General features: G+C 37.7%; 1 protein-coding gene across 1 annotated transcript in view; it reads right to left on the minus strand.

The window, feature by feature from the left end:
- Positions 1–2103: 2103 nt before the first annotated feature.
- fat2 (FAT atypical cadherin 2) overlaps positions 2104–25800 on the minus strand; it is a 46010-nt gene continuing 22313 nt past the window's right edge. The window contains exons 15-24 of the mRNA XM_057349661.1: positions 21773–21984; positions 20842–20979; positions 20466–20609; positions 18339–18536; positions 16341–17142; positions 13974–14128; positions 8738–9170; positions 8235–8385; positions 5905–6422; positions 2104–4045 (exon numbers count right to left, since the gene is read on the minus strand). Of these exons, the coding sequence (XP_057205644.1) occupies positions 3576–4045; positions 5905–6422; positions 8235–8385; positions 8738–9170; positions 13974–14128; positions 16341–17142; positions 18339–18536; positions 20466–20609; positions 20842–20979; positions 21773–21984 (3221 nt within the window). The 3' untranslated portion in view covers positions 2104–3575. The remainder of the gene's footprint in view (positions 4046–5904; positions 6423–8234; positions 8386–8737; positions 9171–13973; positions 14129–16340; positions 17143–18338; positions 18537–20465; positions 20610–20841; positions 20980–21772; positions 21985–25800) is intronic.

Consider the following 25800-nt stretch of genomic DNA (forward strand, 5'->3'; position numbering starts at 1 on the left):
AAAATTAGTCTCGTATACGGTGGAATATGTAAATAATGAACGGTTTATTCGTTTTTCTGTTTTGAAAACAAAAACGAATAAATTAATTATCCAAAGGTAAACCTGAAGTTTGCTTTCCTGTAGCTCAGTGGTAAGAGCATTGCGTTATCAATCCCAGGTGGGTTCGATCCCAGGGATTGCACATGCCTATGTATAAATGTATAGGATAAAGCAATGTAAGTCGCTGTGGATAAAAGCTTCTGCCAAATGCATAAAGGTAAATGTAAATGAAGTTTACAGTAAGTTAGGAAAACAAACAAAAAAATTGAGGTAAACGGCAACAACAAATCTTTTGCTTTATGATGTTTCCAATTTGAAATAAGCAGAACCATCAAGTTTTGAGTTTGTTGTACTCTTGCTTGTTATTTCCTTTTAATTTTGAACATTTAGTAAGGTAACTCCTTTTTGATTTACAGTTAAATTAAAGGAAGGTCCTATTAAGACAACCTAAAAATTTCAGCTACATCAACAATTATCAAACAGCTTTCACAGAGAGTGATGCAACAAACACGACTGCAATGGCACCACCGACAACCTAAGCATAAGCACCACTCTTCTGAAGGATGGTAACCGCAAAATACAACAAACTCTTCTAAATATCCAAGAAAAATGAACATTCATCATTAACAAGGATTTATCCTTTATAAAAACTCATAAAATAACTTAATTTAAAATATTTACTCCCCTAATGCAGTCTCACTGAAAATCTTTCCAACAAATCGTGTTGAATTAACTTGTTTACATTAAGTTAAACTAACTCAAAAGTAAGAATTAGTTACAGGAACTCAAAATATTTTTTATATTAAAGGTGCAGTGAACTGGCTGTTGTTATTGTTTTAGACTATTGTCTGATGTCTACTTATGACGTTCGCGTGGTTTTTAGATTCAAAAACATCAAAATGAATAAGTAGGCTATTTTCTACCCTGGTTTTGAGGCCGGCTGGAGAAACGCTACGTAACGTTACGTAACATGATTTTACTCAAATTTACGGACTTATTTCCCGGATGTGATGGCAAGGCTTTGGTATAGTTTGTATAGCCTATAGTTGTATGGTGTTTAGTGATATATGACCGTACATGTCAGCATTTAAGACCCGCGAACCGGATAGAAGATCACCGCGATCGCAGGTCTCAAATGTTATAGTTTTCATGATAAATAAACAAACAGAAGACTCCCGGCCAAAATGACCCAGCACCAGAAATAACATCAAAACACTTCAAAACAGCCTCCATTATTCGCAAACGGTGGATAAAACCTTGAAAAATGATATATGAGCCCGCCAAATCACAGAGATGCCGATTACAATTATTACAAATGACTAGAGGTCCCCAGGTAATACTATCAGGGCATATCAAGCGATCTCTAACAAAGCAATAGTGACGCTTAGTACAAATATGTTTTACTCTCATAAGCAGTATTGCTGTGCCATTCCTATCGGATCCAATATTGACGGCACAGCACTGCTTTTTAATTTTAGTCTCTCCGACTTGTTCAAGGAATCCGTGTTGAAATGAAGCGAACAAACGCTCAATGTTTTCCCCACGTGAGCTGGAACTTCTTTAAAAATGCATTCCTACTGTCGGAATCCTAAGGAAGGTTGTGCAGCGACTGTGTTCTTCCACAACCAGGCACTGCACAATATTTTGCGATGTTTAACGGCATGATGCTTACACTCGCTCTATCTGGTTACGTGCAGCTTGTGTTCAGTACTGTCATGCGTGAACCAGTGGGCGGGGCTCGAGAAGTAGGCGTTGATATTCTTTCTGTGGAGGCAGGGTTCAACCTATCAATGTCATCATAGATAGGTGCATTCCAGGACCTGCCGTTCGCTGAGCCTCGTGTCAATAACAGATGTTTTTTCAGTAACAAGGGCATTTTCAGGTCTGACACTTACAGGATGTTCGCTTGAATACGATTCCCTCTTATATAACGAAAGCTTGGGTTAAAATTGTGGTCCTAGTTCACTGCACCTTTAAATTAAGTTTAAACTACTTTAACTATTTAATTACTTTGAACATTCGGGTTTACAGTGTACCATAAAACAATAAAAATTGTATGCATAGTACTGTACATTAAACAATTTTATTTTTGATAAAGATATTTCATAGTATTTTCTATAGACATCAGAAATGATAAAGACAACATAAATTCTCTCACAGAGGAACTCATTAAAAAGAGCTTTTGCCCACTTGTAACAAAATATAAAAAATGACATTGGCATTCGCAACATACCACACTATCACACCACTGCACAAACAACTGTTCATAATCACAAATATTACAATAGCTTCCATTAATATTTACATCAACACTGTACTGTCATTTTGAAAGACTACAGACTAAACACTACAATGAAGCAGTTCTACAGAGCACATGCAGTAAAGTGAAATGGCATGGCCCACCGCACAAACCAACGCACGGTCAAAGATTTAAAATTAATCACGTCAGTAGCGTTCACCTATTGTTTGCATGATGTGAAAGTCCCCACTCATAACTTTTGAAATCAAAACAAAAGAACCATAAAACCTCCGTCATTGTTATGCATACAAATCACAAAGAGAGTCACTTTAGAATAAAAAATGCAGTTGTTGTTGTTTGTAAATTTCACACGTTTATAAATTGTTCAGTTCACGTCTCATCAGCTGACTTGCTAAGTGTTTTTTTGATCTGTTCATGATTAGTAAGCATTATAACAAGTTTGTCAAGTAGCATAATGGAGCCTAAAAAAGCTGCATTTGGGATTTCTCATGGCTTGAGTTTGACTGCCTTTGATCACTGGAAACGTCTAACACTGCATAACATCTGCAGCATCAGAAGCTGAAATTTGTGCCAAGTTCACATTAAAAATGACCGCCTTACTTTAATAACTTTTCACCAAGTACTGCTATTTGGACACATTGTAACAGCCAAAACTACTTTAAAAGTATTATTTCTGAACTGTCAAGAACATCAGCGGTAATAGGGGTTAGTTTTGTTTATAAACAAACATGGTGTTTCACATTGCGGAGTTAGTTTTGATACAGCAAAGAATCACCAACATCTGCTTCAGTCTGTTTTCACAAATCAATATACTTGCATAGCGCTTTTTATTGTTGTAAAATATAACCTGCGTTGATAAAAATGTTTGGGAACCATTTGAATATTCTACACAGGTTGAGCACACGAACTTCAAGAAATACACACCTCGACTATGAAATCTTTTAAGCATCTGGTGTCCAATCTGATGACATGCAACACAATCAGTCATTTAAACAAATGGGATGATGTAGATTTTCTAAAGTAGAAATTAGGATACTAATACCAAATAGGGGGCATTTACAACCTCACTTTTGACTTTTTACGGTCATGCAATAGTTCTACAGGAATGTAAAGGGTAAAATAGTTGGAATAATTTTATTTTGCACTGATATATTTTTCTTTCCCTGAAAACAACTGTTAATACTGATAGTCTTAGTGCTTCTGTGGCTTTCCGCCATTGAGCTTCATATACTATATGTAAGACATCACCTTTCGCACCGTAATGCATTGCAGTCTCTTAAAACATGACCTCCTCACAGCTGCCATAGTCACTTTCTACCATATCCGAGCCGGCGTAACTGCGAGATGACCTGCTCGTTCCAGCTCGATTGGATCCGCCACTGTCCGCGTAGGAAGGCTGGGCCACGGTCAAGCGCACGCTCAGTCTCTTGTAGCTGCTGGAAACGTTGTCCATGCTGCGAGTGTGCTGGGTAGGGTAGTAGCTTATGGCAGTGTACTCGTTCGGACACTGAGGGGTGGGCAGGGGCAGCCCATCCGCCCCTAAGAAGTCATCTAGGTTTTGGTTGCTGTAACACGGAGGCAATGGGGCTCGGCGATCGACGCGCTCAAGAGGGAAAGGGAAGCCTCCAAAGCGAGAGTTTCTGCGGGACTCGGTAGGAGGGTTCGAGTAGGTGCTTTCCACAATGTCAAACTGTGGGAATTCTTGAATGGAAGGTCGGCCGTAGTAGTCAGGATCGGCTGGATACACTGGGAATGAGAATTCAGAAGGATTAGAGTGTTGTTGTAGCACTGCCTAGTCAATTACTTCTGACACCAGTAAAAATATTGAACAGATTATATTCTAATAGAGTTTACAGGGAATCACATGACGTTTTCACATATTAGACGAAATTCTTATCAATCACTCCTAATGCAAATTTTGTCACCCAGTGGCAGACAGAAATAAAATCTGAGTTGTACAGTAATGTTGTGTAAAACCAATAGAGATGTTGCATTGAATATGGCAAGTCATTTTTATACCCTTGTAAACAATAAGTATACTGTACTTCAAGGTCTTTTTTAAGTACAGCTACTTAAAGTTCAAGTATTTTTAAGTATTCTTTATTCAATAAGTATATTAATATCAATGCCCTGGTAATATACTTTTAAGTGTACTATTTCAATGCTACTTGAGTTTAAATTGGCCCTTTTTACTTTATAAGTATTCTTAAAGGTAGTAGTAAACTAGTTTACAACTACGGTTTTTGTATGTACTGCAACTATACTATATACATTAACTTATAGGTATACTGATAGTTTACTAGTTCAGTACTTGTAGCACTTTTTTTTGTAACACTTTGAAGTATACTCTAGTACAGTGGTTCTCAAACTGGGGGCCGTGGCTCCAGGGGGTCACAGATTCTGTGGCATTTTATTAAAAATATAGAAATTGATCATAAATGTTATGTAATCAAACCAAAAGAACTGATGTTCCAGCCTTGTCTGACTGAATATGTTTTTGGTTTAAATAAATTATAAGTTTAAGATTGTAAGTCTTTATTTTGGGGGCCGCAAAGCGATCATAAGCCCTACAAAAAGGGGGCCTTACAATGAAGAAGTTTTACTTTACAACGTTAGAAGTTTAGAAGTTTTATCCTGCAAGTAGACTTGTAAGCTTTAGCCTGCAAGTAGAAATAAACTTTACGTAATACTTATAGTTTACTATTAATAAAACATTGTGTAAAACCAAAAAAACTATTTAATGGGTGACTCAATCAAAAGATCAAAACTACAAGCCAGGCCTATGCAAAGAAAATATGTTTTCCCCTATACATAAATATTTTTGTCAAAATATTAAATCATTTAATATAGTTTAGAAAATAAATTGAATAATATATTATATATAGTAATATACCAATATATTGTAATATATATGGAATTAAATTGTTTTTTATATTGCATTATATTTTACAGTATATTCATATTTTTGTTTTGTAAGAAGTATACTTAGAATACTTCATTATACTTTAAAGTATTACTCCATGAAAAGACTAAGTACAAATATAGATCAAATATACTTTTCTGTCAGTATACTGAAAAGTCACTAAATGTACACTTGTAGTATAATTTTAAGAATTTTTAATAAAAAGTAGACTGAAAGTATACTTTCTTATTTGAGGTTTAAAAGAAGTCTACTAATAGCACGCTTGAATATACTTCATTTGTGTAGGGGTAAACATGTTGACCGGCAGCCTAGTCGACTGCTTCTCTGGATGACTGATCGACTTGTAATTATGAATAGTTCTGCAGCGTGTTCTCATTTGTACTTGAAGTTGTATTATATTGCTTGAGTGTTAGGGATGCAAAATTGTCCTTGAGATCACAACATGCAATGACAGTTATGATTTGTAAGCCATAGTTTTAGTAGAAGAACAGATAGAGAGTGCACTTAGTGCCGTGGCAAAGATTCAATATAATAGAATACGACCTACAGGACATATGCTTTTCATTCAACCTACACAAGCACACTCATCTATCTGTCCTCCACCTTACTGTTCTCTGCTTCTCTTGTCTTTCACTAAATTCCACATTAAATAAGGCTGCAAAAATGGAACGTGCATTCTTACCTTCATAGTCATGCTCCCAGTGGTTTTTCCGAATAGAGTCATTATCAGAGCTGGAGGAGGGTGGAGGAGGTAGATTGGGAGCCACGCTACAGATCACAGGACCTTGAGACCTATGCGTGCGAGGTCCTACCTGAGGACCGAGCTCCCGCTGGCTGGGTTGTTTCAGCGAACGGAAAGGACTGTTGTCCAGATCGCCTCCAAAGCCAACGAGGGTGCTGATCTCCATAGGAGAGCTGATTTCTGTTTCTTTCATCGTGCTTTTGGATAAAGTTGGGAAGTAACCGTTGGAATCCTGCACACAGGCCGACTTGTGCTTTTTATGGCTGATGTACCGCTTTCGAAGACACACGAAGGCCACGACGAGAAGAACGAGTCCCAGTATCCCTGCGCAGATCTCTGCGATCTCCACGTAAGGGGGGGATGTGGTGCGTTCGCAGTGAATGGAGTTTTCTGCCATTGTGCACGCGAAACCTCGGACACAGGGATTTGGGTTGCATGCATTTGCATCAATCTGACATCTGTAAAAAGAGAAAAAAACAGACTGACCGTGAGAAGAGGTGTAGGAGTTTGGACCACAGAACCATACACATAAATATATACAGTATAATACATTGTAAATATTGATGATTATGTTAACAAAGGACGTGAAAACTGATTTAAAGGGAAAGTTTGCAGCAAAAAAATCTTTCTTTTCATTAATTTTTTTGACCCTCATGTCAAGAAGATATTTTGAAGAACACTGGTAACCAAACAACATTGGCTCTCATTGACTTCCATTGTATGGGCACAAAACCACTAAGACATTTCTCAAATTATCTTCTTTGTGCTCCACAGAAGAAAAGAGTCATATACAGATTGAACATCATGCGGGTGAATAAATGATGAATGAATTTCATTTTTTAGGTGAACTATCCCTTTTAGTAAACATAGTAAAAAAGATACTTCTAGATCTTCATCTCTAACATGCCTTTGTAATTTCTTTTATTTTACTTGAAATATTTTTGTAATATTATCATTATTATATAATTTCATGAGAAAGATATGACAAATATCCATTTGATATGACAATTTGGTGTCCTACATCAGGGGTTCCCCCCGGGGGTCGCAAGGCCGCGAGGGCGGGGTCACAAGATGATTTCCAGAAATATTTTTTTTATTATTAGAAAAAGCATATGTAATCAATAAGTGTAACAAAATATAAAAATATTAGTTAAGTTAAAAATAAAACCAGGCAAATAAAAAGCCATCAGCCTTTGGAATTTCCTCCCCCTTGATCGTGACCCCTGATGTGATTACGTCACATTAACGACATCAGCGACCGCATTGGGTTAGGTGCAGCAAGACCATTTACAGCACCACGTTAAACATTCCCATGTGCACGCAGATTATTTTTCAGGCTTTAAATTTAGGATATTCTTATTTGTCAAAATGAAACGTTGATTAATATCGACCAAAGACAACGCAGGGAGGCCAGCGGAGGAGGGCGGAGAAGAGCCACAGTCAGACGGGCCATCGTCCTCAGTTACGAAAAGAGGCACATCCATCAGCACTCGAATCAGTTTGATGAAATCCGACAATCTGTAGTAATAGTTCATAGTTTATGTATAACAACAAGTAAAGTAATGAGTATAAATAACTATAAAATAATATTTTGTTAGACTGTGCTCTTTTGTGTTGTCATTATGCGTGTTTGGGTAGAATACGTGCATGTGCACGCAACGTTTGTATACTTTAACCACCTCCGAGGATAGTGGGGTCTCCAGTCACTGGCACTGTTATTTTGGGGGTCGCGAGCTGAAAAGTTTGGGAACCCCTGTCCTACATAATGGTTGTGAATGGAGTCCAACAGTCCCGTATACAGACATTAAATAATAGACTATCAACCCTTGCCGAATTATTGCATTTCTGATATTTAACATGAATCCATTAACATTTTTCATAACTGAACACTGTTTGTAAAATGTCCCACCTTGGAACTTAGAATAATGCACTGAGATGTTGGTAACCAATGTTTGTGAGATGCTTTGAAGCAAATGCAGCAATTTATTGATTGAAATTCCCACTTTACGACTACTGTGTGCAAGCTTTAAAGTTAAATATTAATGGGTCAATCAATAATGCTTGTAAATCATAACCTCAGAGGCACAAAGCTACATCTTCATACATATAAGAGAGTTACTACTGAATCCTAAAAGGAATTATGCATGTGTTCATGAACCGACCAAATTATATATTCTCACACAAATCGGTCAGACTTCTCAATGAATTCACCAAGGACACGAGGAGGAGACACATATGTGATCACAAGAGCTCCGCTGTGTGATTCTTACCTGTTTCCAGTCATTTGCTCAGAACAGTTGCAGATGTAACTCTGAGTGTTTGGCACGCACAGGCCTTTGGCACAGGGATGAGATGCACAGGGATTGACCGTCTTCTCACAGCGAGAGCCATAATACAGCAATGCACAGCTACAGCGAAACTCTGGAGGAAGAATGTAAAACTGTGTCATGTGCTTCTGACAGGAAAATGGTCAAACTAGCAAAGGCATATCAATAGGAACTCCTCAGGGCTCAGATTAAAATGTAAACTGACACTGGAGGTCTTTTGGAGGAAGATACTGGTGAGATTTTAATCTCCCTATCTTTATTTCCATATCTGAGTAGTGCTAATAATCTTGCGTGTATTGAATGACATGTCAGTATGCTTTCTGTTTGATTTTTCTATTTATTGTCTTCTTAAAATTGTGAAGCAATTTATTGCGAAGTGTTTAGAAATAAACAACGATATTAGCTGGCCCAGATCTTAGCGCAACCCTAACATATTTTATTCTCACCTCCGCTGAAGTCTTCAACACAAGTGCCTCCGTTCCCACAAGGATTACTGGCACAGCTCTTCACTTCAGAGCAGCACTGGTAGATCCCGAAGAGTCTGCCGCCCCGCGGGCCAGATCCCTCCTCCCTTCTCACCGCCTCTCCATTGAACTCCAAGATCTCCAAACAGCCGGTAAAGCCCGGTCGCTGGGCATCTGCGCTGGGATTAGAGCTGGCTAGCACCAGCGCTCCACCAGACTGGGTCAGTTTGCAGGGTTGGGGCAGAATGAGGGAATTGGTGTGGCTGGCATCTATGGTGAGCCTAAGGGTTGTGCCATTGACCTCCAGGGAGACGTGGTGCCAACGGCCATCAGCCACAGGGCGGTTGGCCACCTGCAGACTGGCGGGGGGCATGTTGCCACATCTATAGCTGAACCGCAGCTCCTTGTCTACCAGCTAGATAGACAAACACAGACAAAGAAGTTTCGTGAATGAGATTTCAGATCAGATCATATCCGTTACTTAAAGGTCCACTGTGTCATTTTTTGGAGGATCTATTGACAGAAATGCAATATAATATGCATAACTATGTCTTCAGAGGTGTATAAAGACCTTACATGGTGAAGCATTATGTTTTTATTACCTTAGAATGAGCTATTTCTATCTTTATACACCATGGGTCCCCTTACACGGAATTCACCATGTTGTTTCTACAGTAGCCCTAAACAGACAAACTGCTCCACAGAGCACGTTTTGTAAATACGTGATCTCCTTCAGCAAAGAAGTGAAAACGTGATGACATCTTAGTAGTTCTGTGTCAGCCACCATAGTGCTTTGAAAGGGAGGGGTGAGCGGTGGAGTGAGCCATTGGTTGCAATTCACAACCTCACCACTAGATGCTGCTAAATTTCATACACTGGACCCTTAAAGGGATAGTTCACCCCAAAAATGAAAATTCTGTCATCATTTATTCACCTTCTTGTGATTTCAAACCTGTATCACTTTCTTTCTTCAGCAGAACACAGAATAAGATATTTTGAAGAATGTTACAAAGGTACAATGGTGGTACTCATTGACTTCAATTGTATGGACAAAAAAACTATGCAAGTCAATGGGTACAGCCGTTGTTAGGTTACTAACATTCTTCAAAATATCTTCTTTTGTGTTTTTTAGAAGGAAGTCATATAGGTTTGAAATCACAAGAGGGCGAGTACAGTAAATGATGACAGAATTTTCATGTTCGTGTGAAACTTCAAAACTGGTTTCTCAAGCGCTTCCATTTGGACTTAAAATCACCTTAAACTCACATTATTGGTTAATCAAAAGATTACATGTCAGACCACTAAAAAAACAATATATTTTCAAAGCTGCAATGAATTGCAGTGTACACTCTTTTGGATGCTAAACTTGCTGTACAAATAACTTACTTATAGTCATCTCTGCACTTTAAACCACCACAGAAAAACATATTTGAACATCAAAGATATACCACACTTCACCTTTGAAACTTTTATTTAACTTCGCCTGATCTATAAAGAACGCCTGTAGCTTGCATTAAGTTTTATGGGCCGTTCTGAATAGAAAAGGAGCGGGCAGGTCTCATGCTGAGGTAGGTTAGATAGGTTGTGTTTTCGCACAGTGGGAAGCGTGGGCTCTCCCCGCGGGAGATAAGAAGCACTTTGAGCGATGAAGGTAGATGTGAAAGACCGCGCTCGAGGGAGAGCGACGTCGGGGCCCACTCCAATCAAAAGCATTTGGATGCATGCTGATATTATGCCGCTTCAGCGTTCCAGCGACAAATAATAGATCACTCCCATATTCATTCATTAGTTTCCAGTTCCGTGCATTAAAAAAACATAGCGGGTGTGTGTACTTCAAATTTGAAAGTATTACACCGATGCAGAGGGTATGCATTATTAACCATCATCTCCCTCACACAGGCCTCTTAATTGCTGCGGCAAAATCTTCAGAGTTTCGCGATGTGAGAACCGAGCACAGAGCCTTTTGCTCTGATCTGATAGCGCTCGGCCCATGGGTTCTGCTCATTTGCTTTCATTGGTTGGGTTGTGCTGTTTGATTTCGCTGTGCCGAGCGCAAAGAGAAAGAGGAGCTTCTCTCCCGGGAGGACTTATTGAAGGGGGGGCGTTCGATCTAAGATTCTGTTCCTTAAGGGCAATGCTGACTTTGACAGGTAAGACGGCTGTTTGTCTAGCAGAGTCCACATCAAAAACACGACCTTGCTTGTAAGTCAACAACAAAACAGCAGCTAACTTAACATTTATGGTCAAGAAAAGTTCAAACTTAAGCAGCGATGTTCCCTCACGACCTATTCACAAAGAGGCTATTAAAAAGGCATTGGTCTGTTTTTTTTTTTAAAAACCTAGAGCATGCTAAGTGCAGTCTAATACTAAATAAATATGTAACTACGCTTGCATCCATGAAGGTAAATGTGAAGCTGCCTTTAAATCTGAGAAAGTCTGTTCCAGAAAGGATCAATTCCCATTTTATAACTGGTCATTTCAATTGGGTTTCATGTTGTGCAGATCATCTACTAAAAACTAGAGTTAGATAATTCTGACATCCTTATGTTACTAAAAACGTTTTACCATTGAACACAAAATAACTTATTGTAAAAATACAACTGTATGCAAAAAAATACGCTGACCAGTCTATCTTATTTTTTATCATCACGTGCCCAAAATGCTTCTCATGATCTTAAATCATTTCAGTTTTTCTGAATTTACTATTTATAGCTTATTTGTTTAGGTAAAATTATCAATTTTTCATTCTGTGAACTACTAACAATATTTCTCCCAAATTTTCTATTTGAATTTTTTTGCAGAAAATGAAACTGAAGAAACGGGTCAAAATAACAAAAGATGCTGTGTATTTTTTCAGAACTTGAAAGTTCATATTCACTTTTAATCAATACAACAGTAATATTTGTACATGTATTTAAGTTCAAAAATAATTTTGTCACAATCCACTGTCTGCCCTTGTTTTACACCGGACTACACTCCCCATAATCCTTTGCACCCGTCTCACCTGATCCCATCATTTGGACATTATTAGTTAATCCCCATCATCTGTTTACTCCTGGTTATCTGTGCTATTTAAATTCTCTCCTTAGTTCAGTTCTTTGTCTGGTATTGTTTATGTAATGGTGTTGTGCTCGTCTGTGTCATCATCATCCTGGATATTATTAATATTGGAGTATCTACGTCTCTCGAGTGTTCTCTACACGGACTGTTACAAATTTTTTTTATATGATAACCTTGATTTTTATCACAGTTTCCTGTGTCTTGTCATGCTGTCAGTCTTTCACATTGCTGTTGGATGACTTTGTCACTCCTGAAGTTTGATTTTGTTGAAATTCAACAGACACTGGACTGGATTGACCACAATACACCTAGAAATGCAGATTAAAAGAACATTTGCAAAGGTCTCTTAATTTTTTCTGCTGCCAGTATATTCATTTCTTTCATTACAAAATGAAATTTTTATATTTTTGAAATGGATGACTTGGACTAAATAATGAATAAAAAGCAGCGAATCAGAATCCAGCACATATGGAAATTTCTTCAAAGCAGTTTAAAAAGCTTTCCAGGTTGAGACCTCAAGAAGCCGGATTATAAAATGCCAAGTGTGTGATTTTGCAAATTTTAGTCCAAGGGTGACTACTTTGAAGATGCTAAAATTTGAGATAGAGTTGCTACTAGTGACAACATAATTTCCACATGTGGAAAAAATATGACCCCTGAACACCCCTTTATACATACATTATAGTATAGCAGTGGTTCTCAAACTTTTTAGTTGTAAGGCCCCCTTTGTGTAGAGTGCATCGCTTTGTGGCCCCCCAAATAAAGACTTATAATCTTAAACTTAGAATTTTAATTAAACCAAAATCATATTCAGTTATACAATGCTGGAACATCAATTATTTTGGTTGGTGGTCTTATTTGTCATATTTTTCTTATGTTGGATAGCATAACATCTATGAAACATCTCTATATTTCATAAAATGCCATAAAATCTTTGGCCCCCCTGGATCCATCTTGTGCCACCCCAGGGCCCCCAGTTTGAGAACCACTGTAGTATAGTATGGATTCCTTCACAATTGGACCTGATGTGAACTAAAAACCGAATGATTGTGATCAACGCCTCATGCTTTGACTCCTCACTGTGTTAAACGCTAATCAGTTTCAGCATGTATATCATGCCTCAGATCTTGTTTCTGCTAATAATGTTAGATCGCAGCTGTCAGTATTCATAAATGCTACACCTGCTTAACTGACAAGTCACCTTTTCGTCTGTCTTTTGTCAGCAGAGGCTCAATTTCCATTTAAAAGTAATTACTAAAAAGACAATATTATAAAGTATCAGTTCGGGAGGTACTGTAATTCAAGTAATTCAGTTTTACAAGTTTCAAAGTTATCTCTTCTCTCCAATTAAAATTGGGATGAGACAGGAGCTGGTAAGAATTGCTGAGGTGCCCTGGAATGTTAAGTCTCCAGAGAGGTGCGCAAATTGTGTCATGTATCTCTGTGAAGTGCGTGAAGACATGTGCACCAGAGAGATCGTGGCTGACCATGTATAACAATTCCTTTTGAAGCCTCCTCCAACAATGAAATGGACCAGCTTGACAAGTTTCAAAACCCAGGGGTAAAGCTCTTTTGATGTTGCAAGCCACTTAAATGGAATATTCTATTGTGATGTATAAATGAGACGCCCTTCGGGACCAAAAATATAGGATTTTTAAGCAGCGGTTGCAGTTTCAAGGAGTACTTTCTGCATTACTTATCCGTCTTGAAATATATAGAACATGAATACATTACTGACTGAAGCATCAAAATTAATACTCCAAAAATGCTCAGTGCACAGCACCTCTGAGAGCAGTTAGTCATGAATTCATCAGAACACTTACAGTATTTCATATAAACAGGTTGATTCATGGCTGATATGCTTGAAGGCATAACCACATCAAAAGTTCTTTCATTCCCTCCTGCAAAGTGTCCTTGAATGTTAACATTTCCAATTTGCAGTCAAGTCAAGTTTCTAAAGCAAACATCTGGGCACAGTAATGTGCTTTGTGAACATCCGATTTGTCGTTGGATGGATTCAAGTTTCCTGTATATTTGCTTAATTTACACATCATGTAAGAAAGCTGAGCTTTGTTCTAACTTTGGGCTACAATTTGACAGGTGAAAAATATAAATTGATTAGAGTTTTCTTTTGTCAGTTAATTGGAAAGTGTCGTACCTCTAATGTTCCCCAGTCAGAAGCATTGGTAGTCATCACGGTGCCTTCGGGATGGGATGTCTTAAGTCGGAGAGATAGATGAAAGTTGTGTTTGTCTTCCTCCATGTGATAGAGGTATTTCAGATAACCTTTGCCATCAAATCTCACAGCAGATTCTGCAATACGGAAGGCATGAATTGAAAATACATTTTGCAAAACATAAATCCACCTGCTTGCCAATGAATGAAATATGGTATTATGCAAAGTACACAATATATATTTTAGACTAACCAATAACTGTCTATGTCTTGTGTCTTATAAAAAAATCTTGTTTTTCATTCTCTCCCTTGCTTGCTCCAGCTTTAATCCTCCTAGTAGCATGGCCTTGTAAACTAACGGTACTGTTTAGCATGTTGACAAGATGTTATGTGCTCTCCTAAGTTGCTTTGGATAAAAGCATCTACCAAATGAATAAATGTAATGTAAATGTAATATCATCCATCCATTTCCCTACTGAGATGGCAGAGAGTCATAAAAACAACTGGGCAGGTGTACACAATACTTCTGTCATTTAATGTACTGTAGAGCATCTTTCATACCCCTTAAATAATTTGGTGATGACATTCATAGACATCATTAACCTTCATGTCATTCCAAACCTTGACATATCTGTCATGGAACATAAAAGAAGATGTCCAGACGGCTATTAAAATGAAAGTAGACAGTAATCAAATTCAATTTGCACAGTGATAGTTCACCCAAAAAAGAAAATTCTATCACCATATGTAGCGAGGAAGGCGGGGCGAGAGCCGTGGGGCGGGTAAGGCGGGGCCGGCGGCATAAGTGGCAACGAGTGTCAGCTGTGCGACCGCCGGTCCCCGCATGCCTCACGGGGGAGCTCGGGAGCATAAGAGGACGAGCGACCGGACCATCGAGAGAGAGGACCCGGGCCCGGAAACTGTTAAGTTTGTTTATGTTTGTGTGGCCGGCAGTCTACCGTGAGGTGGCTGCCGGTCTTTTATTCTTGGATTATTGTTTGTTTATTTTGATTAAAGTTTTGTGAATGATCGCCGGTTCCCGCCTCCTTCCTTCCCTACATTGAACTGTGTTACACCATACTTAGGCTCTTTTTTGTTCTGCGGAAGAAAGAAATTCATACAGGTTATTTTGAAGAAAGTTGGTAACCGAACAGCACTGGCACTTATTGTATGGACACAAAACCAATGCAAGTCAAAATTCTTCAAAATATCATTTTTTTGTGTTCTTCAGAAGAAAGAAAGTCATACAGGTTTGAAATGACAAGAGGGTGAGTAAATGATGACAGAATTTTTATTTTGGGGTGAACTATCCCTTTAACTATATTTAAACCTGACATGTGAATCACATGACATTGCAATTTGCATCTTTAGGAGCCACTAGTGAAAAAAGCATAAATTAATCCCATTTTAAGTTTCACATATGGCACAGGGGGAAATTATTTTGGTCTTTTTCCTCACACAAAGCTATCAAGTGCATTCAGAAGACTTCAAATATAATACAGAAGTTTGAAAAGGCTATTTTATGTTATTTTTTGTCCTTTTTCAAGCTTCACTGACCCTCATCACCATATGTTTGTGTTGTATGGAAAAGAATAACCAAGGTTATTATAGTTTACTAAAACTATTGAACATTTTTGTTAATTGAACATCGATCTAGACATTATTTAAAAAACTTTAAGTTATTAAAATTAAGGCACTAAAATTCACAACTCAAAATAAATAAAAAGTCAACTAAAATTGAAATAGAGATAAATTCAACTTATACAGCAAGATAAAAATGAACCAATAAATAAAATGACAAAAGCACACAACAATAGAAATACTAAACTAAAGTTAATCAAATTAAAATAAATAATAAAAATTAGGGCTGTCAAACGATTATTTGCGCATCCAGAGTACAAGTTTGTGTTTACATAATACAGTATATGTCTATGTACTGTGCATATTAATTTTGTATTCATAAACACATACACATGCATGCATATATTTTTAAACAATATAAAAATTAATAAACATTTATATATAATTTAAATTATTGGTGAATATAAACTAACATCTAAATATTTCCTAAATATGTGTACATGTATGTGGATGTGTTTATAAATATATGCACAGTACACATGCATATATTATGTAAACACAAACTCTTATTCCGGTTGCAATGAATCGTTTGACAGCCTTAATAAAAAAAGTTACAATCATAATAACCAAAAATCTAAAATTAAAAGCTTGATAGGAATAGCTCCCAAAATTTCAAATCTAGATGACTAAGACCAAAGAATTTGGGAAATGATATATTCAAGGCCTCTGGGTCTAATCTTAAGTGAATTAAAAATAAAAAGACGCCTACCATTGCAGAAGCACACGCTCTCCCAGCTATGCTGTGGGGTGATGAAGTTAGCTCGTGCCGTTGCATAGTTGCTCATTCTCCCGTTCTTTATCACGACTGAGTTTCTGCAACCCAGTGGCGGGCACCCAGCGTCCACACAACCATCATGCTTCAGTCTCAAGATGTTCAAACCCAGCGCATCTTCCACAGCTGACAGGACCCCAGTCAGCCGCTGTGCAGGTATGGGCTGAACAGAGCCATCCTGAGCTCGACGGACCAGCAGTACCTCCGTGTTGACCGAGTTAGGCACTTGTTGCAAGCTGGCAATGTGCAGCTCCTGTCTGGGTATATTGAGTTCTGAACTCAGACTGCGCTGGAGGCCCCTCCAATGATCGGCCACAAACTCCTCAGCCGAAAGACCGGCCAACTGCAGCGTGAAGCCTTGATCCAAAACGTGCCGAGCGGCAGACCAGACGTGAACCTTTACTGCAGCCCAGACGCTAAACTTCCCATCAGAGACCGTGATGTTTAGTTGGTACAGGCCTGGCTCCAGGTCCTTCTCTACTATGATCTTTCCATCCAGTGGGTCCACAGAAAACAAGTGTCCGTCTAGGACATCAGATACGAGTTTGTAAGAAAGAACTTCTTGGGGGTCTTGGTCAGTGGCGTGCAGTTTGCCGATCACTCGTTTGGTGAACGTCCCTCCAGCAGTGGTGATGAAAACCTCCAGTGGAGTCACAGTGGGTGGATATCTGCTCTGCTCTGTGATGTTGATCTTCACCACACAGATAGAGGAAAGTGGAGGGTGCCCGTTGTCGGTGACCTGTGGAGATGATATTTACAGTATGTGTGAAGTGAGAATTTTTTTATATAGTTTGAAGAGTTGTGTAAAATCACAAGCTCACAGGCTGTTGTTATTTTTCTTAAAGGAAAACTGTTTTTTATTTACTCTTGTGTTGCTTCAAACCCTTCTTCCATAGTAGGGAGATTCTTTCTATATGAATAATGCGAATGGGGACTGAAAGTGAAAGTGACCTATTAGTCAGATATGGTGACCCATACCCGAAATGTGACAAAAATGAAAGTGCAAAATTCAGAATTGAATTGAGAATGACCCCTAAATTCCAATTCAATTCTTGAATTTGAATTAGAATTTGAATTGAGATTGCATTTCAAATTCAAATTGCAGGAAGTAGAATTGGAATTCCATAAAATTCAAAGAAATTCATGATACATAATTAAGGTGTTATTAATTTAACAATGAAGCTTTACAGTACATATTACATATGATTACAACATGAATTATTGTATGGACTTTATGTACACAATACTTTATTATAGTAAATAGGCCTATTTTTTACCACAAGTGAACATTAAAAACATACTCTATAAAACAGATCATTAAAATTATAATAACTTTCAAATTGTGGAAAATGATAGGATAGCACTTCATTTCCCAGAATACCTTGCTGTATCCAAGTCTTCAAAATGGTTGACCAAACATTTAGGACATTTTGTTTGGAGCTCACTCTAGTGAAATAAGCTAGTTGAGGGCCAGAGCTGGTTTGTACTTTTGTTTTTTGTAATTACAGCAATATGCAAAATGATAACACAGGTGAAAGGACATCTGTGCTCGTTCATTTTGGTGAGGAAGAAAAATGTATGTTAAAAGTATCACATTCTCACTGATATGTGATAAGAATGAATTTCTCTGAATTGCAATGAATTCAATTCCACATCCTGTAATTCAAATTCAATTCAACATCCTGTAGGGTGGAGTCAATTCACATTCAAATTCAAATTCATTCATTTAATTGAATTAAATTCTGAAATTCTGAATTTTGCACAGCCCTGATGGATAATAGACCTTGCCGTCTCCTATTGTGTTCCATGCTAGAACGAAACTCATGCGGGTTTGGATCAACACGAATTCTATGAAAACAGATTCAACATTTTCCCATCTCCAAACAAGCTTTTCACATGTCGTGGTAACTGAAGTTTACGCATGAAATCTTTTACCTGAATTTTCAGCAGATGCTGAGGCTTGACTCTTCTCCTCAGTGGGGAGGATACGGACAGCAGTCCTCCTTGGTCAATGTGAAAGCTCTTGTCCTCATTTCCAGAGACAATATGGAATGAGAAGGGAGGGCCGTTCTGAGGCGTATCTCTGTCTGTAACCAGCAGCTGCAGAATGCCACTGCCCATAGCCTCTCCTTCCTGTCAGCCAAAAAACACCATTAATCAAGTCCCAAATACTCTAAAAATCCAGTCTAGTTTTGACAAAATTAGCAAAAAAACATCGCTAGTTCATTCCTTGGCATTTCTATTATATTATTTTGCAGTAGTAACAGAACATACCAGGCTGAACAGAGACAAATAATTAGGTTTAATGAGGGTTATTGAACAAAATGGTTGTTAAACCGTTGTTATTCTCATAATCATATATAAGAAGAGACCTGGCTTTTAAAACTATATCTTCTGAATGGAAAACAGATTTAATTTACCAAAAAACACTGTAATCTTTGTTTTATAATAAAACATCTTTGTGTTGTCAAGTTGACAAGCTCTATTTAAAGGGATAGTTCACGCAAAAATAAAAATTCGGTCATGAATTACTTACTCTCTAGTTGTTCCAAACCCGTATAAATGTATTTGTTTGGTTGAACACAGAGAAATATATTTGGACGAATGCTTGTAACCAAACAGTTCTTGGACCCCATTGACTACCATATAGTAGGAAAAATGACAATGGTAGTCAAAAGTGTCCCAGAACTGTTTGCTGTCTTACATTCTTCAAAATATATTTCTCTGTGACTGTGTTCATCTGAACAAAGAAATTTATACAGATTGGATGAACTATCGCTGTAATACTTTTTATTAGTAAAACATTTGCAAGACCCACAGCAATGAAGCAAACCAGCATGAAGGTGACCAATAGTAATGATTTGTGAAAAAAATCAACATCATAAAAATGTGTAAAATTTACAAAAGACTTAAGTAACAAATTAGTTCAAGAATTACGTACGCTGTAAAAAAATCCCATAAAATGAAAATAAACCATAAAATGACAGTTAAAATTACATGAAAAATCTGTAAACAAAAAACATCAGGCATTTAAAAAGTACTGAAGATAGAACGATAAATGACGATAACATAACTACTAGATTAATACTTATTTATATATGGTCAGAAGAGAATTTAGCTCAAAATTATATACCAATATCATCTGTAAATGAGTTACCAAACCTGTTTTGTATCAAGTAGACTAAGAATAGTAAAATAACTGAAATTGTAAAGAAATGTCCAAATTCAACAATATAACTAACAAATAAAAATACTGTAAATTCTCTTTTTCTGTAGCACAATATTGCAGTATCACCCTTATATTTTAGGTTTCAATATCACGTGTTCAATGCAAGTTTGTTTGGCGCATCATTTTGGTTTTCTAAGACACAGCACAAGTTTACTGAAATTAAAACACAGCCAAAACAGATGGAGGTTTATTATTCCCTATACATGTCTACAAAGCGCTACCATTTGGACCGACATGTGCTTTTTGTCTCTGATTGTTCTCTTCAAATCGGCACAACTGGAACAGGTAATTGAAACAGAGTGCTCGCCTGGCAGACATGAGCCTAATTGTTACTGACCACCTACAGGGTGCCAAATAGCCTCTGCACTCGAAAGACACCGACACGTGGGGGTAAATGGGGTGTGAAGAATATTTCCAAGTCAGCAAACTTGGGTCTATAATTAGAAGCAATGAATACAGCTGACTACAGGGGTAAACAGCCATCCAAATACTGCCTCAGAGAATCATGGCAGGGAGGCAAATCCATTGCTGTATGGATCCATGGCTGATCGGCTCTTTAGCCTGAACTCTTGGCCTCCTGCGCCTGTGTGAGATTTATAACAACCATGAGAAGTGAACTGTGGCTGAAAACAAAAAAATGCTCCCCTAGAATGTGATGTTGGCATTATTCTGTCTTTTATGATGATTTTATCTGGTTTGGGTTTTGATGGAACCCAAAATATCCCACTGCCTACGATATCCCACAATTCTGTGTGTGCTGTTATAAAAAGGATCATCATTTAATTTAAATAACTCATAAAAAAAATTACTCAAGAGAATGTCGACATGTTTACCTGAAGAAAGAGGTCGCGGTTGATCTGCGAGAATATTGGTGGGTTGTCGTTGACATCAGACACAGTCACCGTCACCTGGACGGCAGAGGATAATGGCGGATCTCCTTCATCGTTCGCTTGCACAGTCAACGAGTAGTGTGTTATCTAAAAAGACAGACACCTAATCAGTGGGATTATAAAGATATAAAAATCTCTGCACATAGAGTCTTCAACAGCAGTCAAACATAAATGACTAAAATGTTCTTCTTTGATCAGCACATTCAAAGCAAACACGACCAACTCTCTGATAAAACAAGTGAGTACATGTCACGGGCGGTGAATCATACGTGCCGCCCGAATTTGCCCCCTTTTCTTCTCCAAACTCAACAGAACTCACCTCCTCCCGATCCAGCATGGAGCGTACTGTGATGTGGCCAGAGCGAGGGTCGATGCTAAACTGCTGCTTGGGATTACCGCTTACAATGGAGTAGAAAATGAAGTTATTTGGGGGCCCGTCGAGGTCGACAGCAGTTACCTGAGACACAATGAACAGGAGATGAGCACACCGAGTGGTATTAAGGGGACGTTCTAAAACGCTTAACGTGAAAAACGCTTAACGTACCTTAACAGCGATCAAGGAAAACAACGTTTCTGTCAAACGAATGGCACGAATGCTCGCGTGGCTATTGCGTCAGTGGGCTAATTGGCGTTGCCGTTTATCTGCGGACCAAGAGCTCGTTCTTTTGACAGCAGCAAGTGTTTAGTACAAGGAAGGTTTGACAGAAATTTGGTTTTCCTTGATCGCTGTTTAGGTACGTTAAGCTACGTTAAGCGTTTTTCACGTTAAGCGTTTTAGAATGTCCCGTATTAAGCAAAGCTTTAAAGCTGTGGATTACGGCACGTTTTTACAAATCGGCAGTCTGAATGAGAAAAAAACTGGGTGCTGATTTTTCTGATCACTTAAATGACAGATGCAGGAAATCATTTACTAGCAGCTGCTACTATAGCGTGGCCAAATACAGTCAGTCAGATTGAGAGCATTTGGCTTTACTTTGCTTCATTTAGCATAGACGGTGTGCAGAAAGTCTCAGAATTACATCAAAGCGGCAGAAGCGTATTTAGATTAGAGAATGACAAACAAAAGAAATAATTAATTTTGTTAACAGTGGTACCAGCAAATACAGATTCAAAGGTAGGCAGCTTTATATTGCGTTGTGTTCAGGAAATGAAACAGGAAGTAATCAGCAGGTCTGAGCATACGGACGTCAAGTCTGAAAGGTGTTATCACTGGAGGTGCAGTGACAGTTAATGAGAACAGATTGTGATACCTGCAAAACAGTGTCCCCAGGTGAAATGTCCTCAGCGGTCACGGCACTGTAGCTGCTGCGGTTAAAGACGGGCGTGTTGTCGTTGACGTCTGTGATATTGATGATAACCGTGGCAATGTCACTGAGCAATGGTTTGCCCCTCGCCCCCTCCACTGACAGGTAATACTGCCGGCTGAGCTCGAAGTCCAGTGTAGCGTTCACCGACAGCGTACCTGTGGCACAGAGCAACAATATCACATCCATTTCAGGCTGGGACGCTGAGTTCCTCACAGAAAGTGGCCTGAAGTGACCGGACTATTTGAGGTTATTTTATTTAAAATATTATTTCTTAATTGTTCTAATGTATTCTTTTATTATAAATAATATATCTTTATATATATATATACTGTATATATATATATATATATTACTTNAGAGAGTATATATATATATATATATATATATATATATATATATTGTATTATGAATTGAATACTATTTATTAAAATGTATGAATGACATTTCAATAGATAAGAAATTAGAGAAGGAAATGTAATTTTAATTTTAAATTTCAAAGAAATGTTGTCTTAAAAAATACATTTTTGGGGGTATCTTGGATACTGCTTCATGTTGAGACAAAATAAATATACTGTATATATATATAGAGTATATTCAGTGTTTCCCCTAGGTTTATGGCTTTGCGGGGGGGGGCTGTGGTCTCTATATTTTTTTGTGGCGGAGGTCCGGACAATACTTTTAAAAATAAATAATGTTAAATCAATCAATCTAATGTTTTATCAGGCCATTTACTTTATATTCTGATAGTCACAGTCTGTATGAAACAGAAGGTCTGGTAACTGAGAAAATGTGTTGTAGGCTCTGGTGCTAAAGCGAAGAACCAGTGGTCTATTTTAATATTTAAAAAAACTACTGACAACAAACTGTAACAACTGAAATAAATATATCATGAGCAGGAGTTACAAAGTTACTAACAGCCTTTCCATGCCATTCATAGAACTGATTCTAAATATTCTTTCCAATTAAAACATGATTCACAATGAAATGCTCTTAACATGCTGATTATTTATGCTATTAATATCATAAATGTTATATGTAGATACAAGACGTTATGTTTTATAATCTGTCACAAACCTATATAGCAAACAGTAAACTGACTTGACAGCTAAAAATACTTTATTACTGCTGCATTTTCGTTTACTTAAGTGTCCATTTATTTACCTGCTCTTTGTGTCTGCAGGTCTTATATGCGACGTGTCTTTGGCGGGAGAAGCAGCGCTCACGGAACAGAAAGGGTTAAAATGAAGCGCGTTTGGCGCTAAATAAAGATATATCGGCAAAATAATCAACATAACTTTCCCTGAGTGCGCGTGATGTGTACAACTAAGTTATGTAGACGCGCTGCTCAATTTAAACCACAGAAATAGTCTGATTTTTTTAATGGTTCATTATGTCTTGCGGTCCGGATGGAACGAAGGATAAACTGGGTGAAAACCTGTCATCCGGTGGTAACTGGGCTTTTGCTTGTCAGGGGCAGGGCATGCGTATTTTCACCACCCTGGGAGCGTTTAAAAACGCAATTTTTTATCTGCTTTTCAGGTGGTTGACGCGACATATTTTCCCACACGCGCTCTCGGTCCGCTGGTGAAAGTGTGCTTACCTGTGTATGTGCGCGGCGCGCGCTTCGGCTCGGAACTCAGAGAGATACAGAGAGCAGAGGAGAATTGTAAAGGCGCGACCACATAGAAACAGAAATGACATGCCGCCATGTAAATAAGATTAATAACATAATGATATTTAGTTTGTTTAGTACGAGAACAAGGTATAGACATGTTATATAGGAAAGGTACCTTAAATGACTTCTCTTGTGATCTAACTCTAACGCTACATAAAAAAAATAATTAACTTGACCTTCAAGGGAGGCGGGAGGTGCGTTGGAGGGGCGGGGCGCCCCCTAAGGTAATGGTAGGGGAAACACTATACTGTATATACCGTATACACACTGTATATATATATATATATTTTTTTTTTAATAAACTGTATATATATAAATGCTGATCCTATAACCTGGAATTTTGAGTTAAAAAATAAGCATGCTCAGGAGTTTTTTCTTTATGCTGCTGTACTTCTGGACCCTTCCATATTTTATGATTCTTATGTTTTGCCATATATCATTATTATTAGTCACCCTTTATTTTTGTCATTGGGTTTTGTAAATATCTAACCAATAAAAAGTAATAAAGAGTGCTTGTCAGCTTCAACAAGACAGTATTAAACCATTTAAAGAGTACAATGTTTTTTCCCATTTCCTGAAAATCAACGAATTTGGACATCAGAGGTTTTGGAAGGACAGCAGTGATAAACATGTTTTTAATGAAAGAAGCAGTAATGAAAGATTTACTGCTCATCTGCTCTATATTTCTCTACTAACAAATTTTACGTCATTGATTAGTACATACTGTTTGTTCAGTACAAAATAGTGCCAAAATAGTGCCTGCTGCTGATGAAGGTAGACATACGGACTAAAGTAGATACAACCGATACTGTGATACTACCACAGTACATCAGTTCAAAACAGAGAGAACACAGAGTAACTAATAAATCTCATGTACTTCCAAGAACTTGACTAAAATCCTTTAAAGTGATAGTTCGCCCCAAAAATAAAAAGTCTGTCATCATTTACTCACCCTCTTGTCATTTCAAACCTGTATGACTTTCTTTCATCCACAGAGCACAAAAGAAGATATTTTGAAGAATGTTGTTAACTGGCCACCATTCACTTGCATTGGTTCTGTGTCCATACAATAGAAGTGAATGGGGGAAAGTGCTGTTTGATTACCCACTTTGTTCAAAATATCTTTTGTGTTCTGCAGAAGAAAGAAAGTCACAAGGTTTGAAATGACAACATAAATGATGACAGAATTTTCATTTTGGGTGAACTATCACTTTAAGACAGCATTTAATGACCACATTTGCAGTATTTAGATATTTAATAAAGCAAATAAATTAAATCAAAAGTGCAATGCTGCCTTTTCTGTTTTTGCCATAATTGTTTATCTTTGACATACGGGTAGACACTAACATGTTTTATTTTGTCTCATACAGTCATAGGTTCATGATGGGCCTGTTTCTGTCCTTTCTGCCCCCCACATTATAATAATGAAACAAATGGTTTCCTGCCAGTGCAGGAATTCAGTTTTCAACAAGTGCAAAATTGCTCTCTGCAACATTCTATTATTGATTTTAAAGATCAAGTGCTGTGCTGTGTCATTTAGTGGCCTTCTTAGAGACCCACCACCATATTATTAATAGGGCTGTGTTTGTCCTTGGCATACGTTCTGTCAATAAAGGTGCGCTTGTGCTTGTGAAGCGCGCGAATTAAGGAGCTCTTGTCAATGTCAAGAGTGATGAAGATGCGCATCAGTGTTCTCTTTCAAAATGCATTTCAACAAGAGTGGCTCAGTCGGGCAAAATGATTATTTGTAGCTAATTTGAAATTGTAATTCATGAAACACAATGTATGGAGTGAGCAATGTGGGTCCTATTTGTATTTGCTGGAAATGTCAGAAATAACAAAATAGTTTGTCGGTACAGATATGACGTGTTCTTGTCAGAGATAAAGTACAATCTGACACTGAACCGTTTTTTGTAATAAGATGTAAAACTGTGACATCTACTGGAAAATTAAAAAACTGGAGGAAATCAATTTCATTTTTGCAACATTATTTTCTTGTCTACAAACAGCTATGAAACTACACCATACCATATAAAAGGTCATAATTATTTTTAAATGTTAACGTTGGTGACATTAGTGTTTTTTAACAGTAAATCACAACAGCTCAGGCTTACGTTACCATCGTCTGGCGAGGATAAACTTCCTACTTCCGTTGTTTAACGCTCTGCCTATTTTTAATTAATGGTGCAAGAACGAGTCAGGAAACATGATGGAGTTTAATAGATTACAGTAACCTGCAAACTAGTCATTTGCAAAAAATCAAGTCTACTTTAAGCTAGGCCATCTCAATTTAACA

The sequence above is a fragment of the Triplophysa rosa genome, linkage group LG13 (assembly GCF_024868665.1).
Source record: "Triplophysa rosa linkage group LG13, Trosa_1v2, whole genome shotgun sequence".
NCBI lineage: Eukaryota > Metazoa > Chordata > Actinopteri > Cypriniformes > Nemacheilidae > Triplophysa > Triplophysa rosa.